The following is a 5793-nucleotide window of genomic DNA, read 5'->3' as shown; positions in this document are numbered from 1 at the left end:
TTCTTTGCTTCGTCAGGCAGGGCACGATTCAGAGCAGGCCTCCCCGCATAGACTTCCAAAACACATCCCAAATGAGTACACATCTGATTTCTCTGTCAAACGCTGCGTTCTGAAGTACTCAGGATCTAAGTAACCGAAGCTTCCCTTCACAACAGTGCTCACATGGGACTTATCTGAAGATGGGCCCCTCCGTGAGATCCCCAATTCTGAAACTTTGGCCACCAAATTCTCATCCAAAAGAATATTCGCTGCCTTCACGTCCCTGTGTATTATGCTTTCACAACCACCTAAACCTGTGTGAAGATAATGAAGCCCAGCGGCTGCTCCTATGCAGATTTCAAGCCTTTGCTTCCACGAGAGAGGGACGACGGCTTTTTTTTCCCGTAGAGATGGCCGTCGAGAGATCCGTTTGCCATGTAGGCATAAACCAGGACCATTTGGTTATACTCGCAGCAGTATCCGAGAAGAGACTAGATTTTGGTGACGAAGTTTCGATAAGAATTTGATCTCATTCTGGAACTCGGCAATGCCTTGATTGGACTGAGGATTTGCTTTCTTGATCGCAATCATCGTACCGTCTTTGAGCTGTCCCATGAACACACCTTCCCAAATCCACCATTGCCGACATGATAGTTCTCATCGAATTTTTGGTTGCTTCTTGAATCTCCTCGAATGTGAATATTCTGAGTCTTCCTTCGCTGTTTGACCAAGTTCTGTTGGACTTGCCAGCTCTTATGCGACCATAAAAGTAATAGATAACACATGCGGACAAACACAGAGCAGCCATGCCACAGCTCGAAATGATTAATGCTAATTTTGGAATTTTCTGATCTGATTTTGCAATATATTGTCAACTGAGGAAAGCCCATCCAAGCTTCTTACCTCGTTGCTCATTTTCAGAATCTCTAGCCCGTTCGAGATAGCATTAAGCCCTGCTCAGGGCCACCAGTTTCCACAGTCACGCTCAATTTGTCTGAAGCTTCTTCAGAAATATTATTGTTGACATAGTCGATGACGTATGGAACACCAACATCATAGGTGAAGGCTGATAGACTCAGATTTTTCATCAGAACCTCAGAGTTTACGTACACATTGAAAAACAAGCTGTTCCTGGACTTGCTAATTATATCGCAGAAATGCATCCTCAGAATGTATTTGAACTTTGGATTGACTGGAAAGACCCATGTCAAATTGGACTTGCTCGAAATATTTGTCAAGGCTTTTGCGGTGGCATAAACATCTGCAGGTGCTACCTCGGAAGACCCGAAGTCGTTGGATGAAGACTTTATGGAGAATGGGTTCACCGACATATTTGAGGCTAAAGGGTTAGGCTGAAGATACTTATCGTCTTCTTCCCAAACTCTGAAAAGAGTGCTGTTTTGTGAAGGGACTACAGAGTGGCCTCCCATGTTCAAGCGATACATGGTTTCAAGAGCAGCATCTTTCAATTTTGGAATATATAAGGTCTGATCAAAAGAGAATATCTTATCTGGGACAGGAACAACCTCAATGGCATTCACAAATGCAACATCGGACTCTCTAGAAGGGACAAAAGTTAGGGTTAAAATATCAGTATTGACATCAATCACGAACTCCTTGAACATGTAAGCACTATTGTGTTTGGAAGTGTTAAAGCTAAAGTGATCAAGGAGGACATAGCTTCCAGTGACAACACTGAACGAGACTGAAGCTAATATTTTGGAAAGAGGATGAAAGTAGAGTCGGATGAAATGCCAGCCTTTGTGGGCGATATCGAAGTTGTAAGAAGCTAAGGTTGTGAAGGTTCTAGCAGATTGGTAAATCGGGGAGAAAGTTCTAGAAGAATTAACAATATCAGAATGTTCAGAATCAAAGGTAACAGAGGGTTGCTGAGAATCAGCAACAAAGGTACGATGAAGATGAGTAATGTCATTCGAAGAACCGCAAGCAATGAAGTAACTATCAGGAGGAGTATTTGTGGATGTAGAGCAGGATGAATGAATTATGAACAGAAGAAGAATGAGAGAGTAATCAAACTCGAGGTTCCTCATCTTCGATGGATCAATCATACCATTTCGTTAACTTATAATAGAGGACATTATTCCAACGTCGTACGATGATGGGTTAATTTAGTCGTCACATAATTTCTTACCTCCTTCCAGATGTCTACGTTTAGTCTATTAGTCGAATCCCTGTCCAGCTAAGTTCGTTCTGGTTTGAAAAGGGTTTAAGTTCGGTATAATTGTCATAAGTCTAGAAAACAAGATTGGATATCTGGAGAAAAGCATGGGTGGTCGTTTCGAAGTGAAAGCAATGGAATGTTAAAAAAACCCAACAAAAGTATATCTACCCCCATTTTATATTGTTGCTTCAGCAAAACCAAAACCGACCAAAAGAGGCGTGAAAGTGCCAAGAAATTTATTAAGAAGGGAAAGGAAACACAAGTTAAAACAAATTATTATATCTCAAGAAGTCCGGAACAGGGGTCCGGTGATTGAATTAGCAATAACACATCTTTGATTACTATATTTTAAATTTTTAATGATTTTCTTGGCTAGGTTTATGTTTCCGTGTTGACTGAGTCATTATAATCAAATATGTTTATCATTACTCTACGGGAATTAGATAAAGCGCATTTTTATGCTCATTATGTTTGGATATGGAAAATTAAATTAATTAATTATTATCTTTAAAGTATACACAAGCATATCATTTTATCATTAAAAAAGTTATATTTTTTTGTTAGCAAAAATGTTATATATTAGTTTAGAATTTTGATATAAAAATACCATATATATATTTGGAGATCATTTTGCCGTTCCTATATTAATTAATCAAACTAATTAAGCCCTAATCCGTCTTGATGCTTCGTATTAGCAGATATGTAAATTAAGGCTTTTTTCAGAGACCGTTGGTGTTTCCTGTCAGGAGACCAGTGACCTTTGTTGTCCGGTTATCTTTGTGTTTTTAACTTTTTTTCCAAACAAAATCATTTTTATTAACTATTAAAAGTTAAAACACAATATTAGGAAAAAAAACTCATAAAACCCGTAAACTATTTTTTATTAGACCTGATAACAATTGAATCTGAGTTGGTAATTTTTTTTTTTGAGAAACAGAATTACACAAAAAGCAAATAAAATCAGTACAAATAAAAACAAGAGAAAAGCGCAGGCAACACCTTATCACTATTCACCATACAGCCTTCAAGGTCAAAGTGAAAAGTTAAAAATTAAGTCTCTCTTTATCATTTAACTTTTATTTCTTTTATTTTAGGGTTAAGGTGCATCCAGCACCCTGAAGTATTTTCTTAGGTGCATCCATACCCTAAAGTATTTTATGGTGCATCCAGCCCCCTGAAGTATTTTCTTAGATGCATCCAACACCCTGAAGTATTTTGTGATGCATCTAGCATCTCAAAGTATTATTTTTTAGGTGTGTCCAACATCTAAAAATATTTTTTCGTACATCCACCACCAAGACAAAAAAAATACTTCAGGTGCTAGATGCATCATAAAATACTTTAGGGTGCTAGATGCACCCCACAAAATACTTCAGGGTGTTGGATGCACCTTAACCCTTTATTTTATCTTTTTCTTGAATTTTTAAATTTGGTACTTACAATTTTTTCCTGAAAAAAAGTCATTGAAGTCATCAAGCGCGAGATTTCGCTTCTCATAATTGGAAACAAAATGCTGCCTTTTGATTGAAAACAATGGATTAGATCTCATTTTACTTATAATTAAATATGTGTTGGTTTTCTTAAAATATCCTTTTCAATTATTTGGATTTAAATCACCCTTTGATGCCACTTCATTTAACAAATGCAATTAATACAATTAGTTTGATTGAATAAAAAGAACAAAATTGATTAGAATCTTATATTTTGAATCATATTTAATTCATTGCTAATTTTTATATTAAGAACCACAAGTACTATAAATATAATAGTCAGTGTACTTAATGTCACATGAATATTTTTTGGGAAAATTAGAGGGATCCAGTGGCAAGAATATTTTTTAGGAAAGATCTTAAAAATTATATTTATTTAGAAGGCCAAATACTAAAATATAAATTTAAAATTACCAATTTCCCCTTAACAAAATCCTATATGTTATCTCTCACCACATCCTATAATTTTCTTTTTTTAACAAAATAATTAAAGCTTATTCAAATTAATTCAAACTAATTGGAAGTTACAAAGTTACAAAACAATTCTAACTAATTAAATTCAATTCAATTAATAAGTAACACTAATTAATTTATTCTTTCATCATCTTTTAAAAAAATAAAACTCTTTTTTTTGGGCTTCCTGAATAATGAGCCGATCAAAATTATATAGTTAAATTAAAAAATAAAAAAAGTGATATAATAATAAATAATATATAACTTATCCATAATTAACAAGAATAAAGAATACCATCTAGATTTAAGTTTGAATTTTGGGAGAATGACAGAAAAAGAAGCTGAAAATTACAAATGCCAAATCATGTTTGATAACACAATTTTATTTGGTATTAACAAGTCTGAATTTGCAAATGACAACAAATTTTTGTTGATATTCCTTGTTTGGCATTTGCAAAATTTTAGCTTCTCTTTTTTGTCATTGTCCCTTAAATTTTCTTACTCAAACTATTATGACTACTTTTATTATGACAAATATTTCTTGATATAATGAATTTCTTATGTCACTTTTTATTTTAAATTTTAAATTTTATTAAGTAAGAGGATTCAACTTATTAAATAAAATAACAGTATGAAACAGATAAGTAAAAGGAAAAATTAATCTGGAAATTCTTATAGTTTTGCTCCATTTTAAAGTAGGTCCCTAAGCTTTTTTTTGCTTCTATTTATTGAGTCCTTCAACTTTCTACCGTTAGTGTTGTTAGTCCTTGAAGTTAAAAGCTGATAATCCTTGATTAACAGCGTCAAAACGTTTCTGTCAGAACAAACTTTTCTCCCTGGGTCTGTTCACCATCTTCTCCTTCCTCACTAATAAATGGCTCACCGTCTCTTCTTAAGCCAATGTTGTGATCAGCGTAGAGGATATGTGAGGCATAAAAAGCAGCAGGGATATGATTCGAGCTCGCTATATGTCACTTTTGTTTGTATAGACAATGTTCCCAAGGCAGACTCATACACAGAAAATATAAGAAAATGAGGAACAATGCCTACAGACGAGGGGCATCCTCCATCATGTAGCTGTCGTTTATATATCTATGCATAATATGTATATTAAGAGGACCTCCCCTGTTTTAGTAATACAAAAACAGAGCTATATTGCAAACACGATAGAAACACCAAAAAAACAAGTGCATTAGAGATGTTTGTGTTTAAGAAATTTCCCATTATTTTATTTATCGATCTTGCATGATCTGTTGCTTCAACCTACGGAGTTATTTCATTGTATATATGACTTAAGTTTGTAGTCTTTGATACCCACGCAACAGTGCCATGCAATGAAGATGTATGTATTAAAAAATTTCTCTCATCATTTTATTTAATAGAACTTGCATAACCCGTTGCTTCAAGAAACTGCATGTTATTTCATCATGGTATGCAAGAAGCCACATACTTCGAACTTAATTTGAGATTATAAATCAAGTGAAGTAACTATTAGTGTTATACTCCTCCGGTCCTTATTATAAGACCCAATTTGACTTTTTATTTGGTCCTAATTATAAGACCCAATCCATTTTCTCTCTTATATTTATGCATTTTTTTCCAAGAATCCTTCTAATAATGATAGTTTTAGCCAATATACTTAATTAGCAAGGATATTTTAGGAATAACAACACTTTTTATTATAAATAA

General features: G+C 34.2%; 1 protein-coding gene and 1 pseudogene across 1 annotated transcript; both read right to left on the bottom strand.

Annotated features, from left to right (window-relative positions):
• Positions 1-12: 12 nt before the first annotated feature.
• On the bottom strand, positions 13-787 carry LOC114762267 (receptor-like protein kinase THESEUS 1; annotated as a pseudogene).
• Positions 788-905: 118 nt separating this feature from the next.
• Positions 906-2030, bottom strand: LOC114762268 (receptor-like protein kinase THESEUS 1). The gene has a single exon (XM_028951729.1). The coding sequence runs from the start codon at positions 2028-2030 to the stop codon at positions 906-908; it is 1125 nt and encodes a 374-aa protein (XP_028807562.1).
• Between the last annotated feature and the right edge of the window lie 3763 nt (positions 2031-5793).

This window comes from Neltuma alba, unplaced genomic scaffold, assembly GCF_004799145.2.
Source record: "Neltuma alba isolate B1F8T4 unplaced genomic scaffold, ASM479914v2 tig00011203_pilon, whole genome shotgun sequence".
Classification (NCBI taxonomy): domain Eukaryota; kingdom Viridiplantae; phylum Streptophyta; class Magnoliopsida; order Fabales; family Fabaceae; genus Neltuma; species Neltuma alba.
This window is presented reverse-complemented; position numbering and strand designations above follow the sequence as displayed.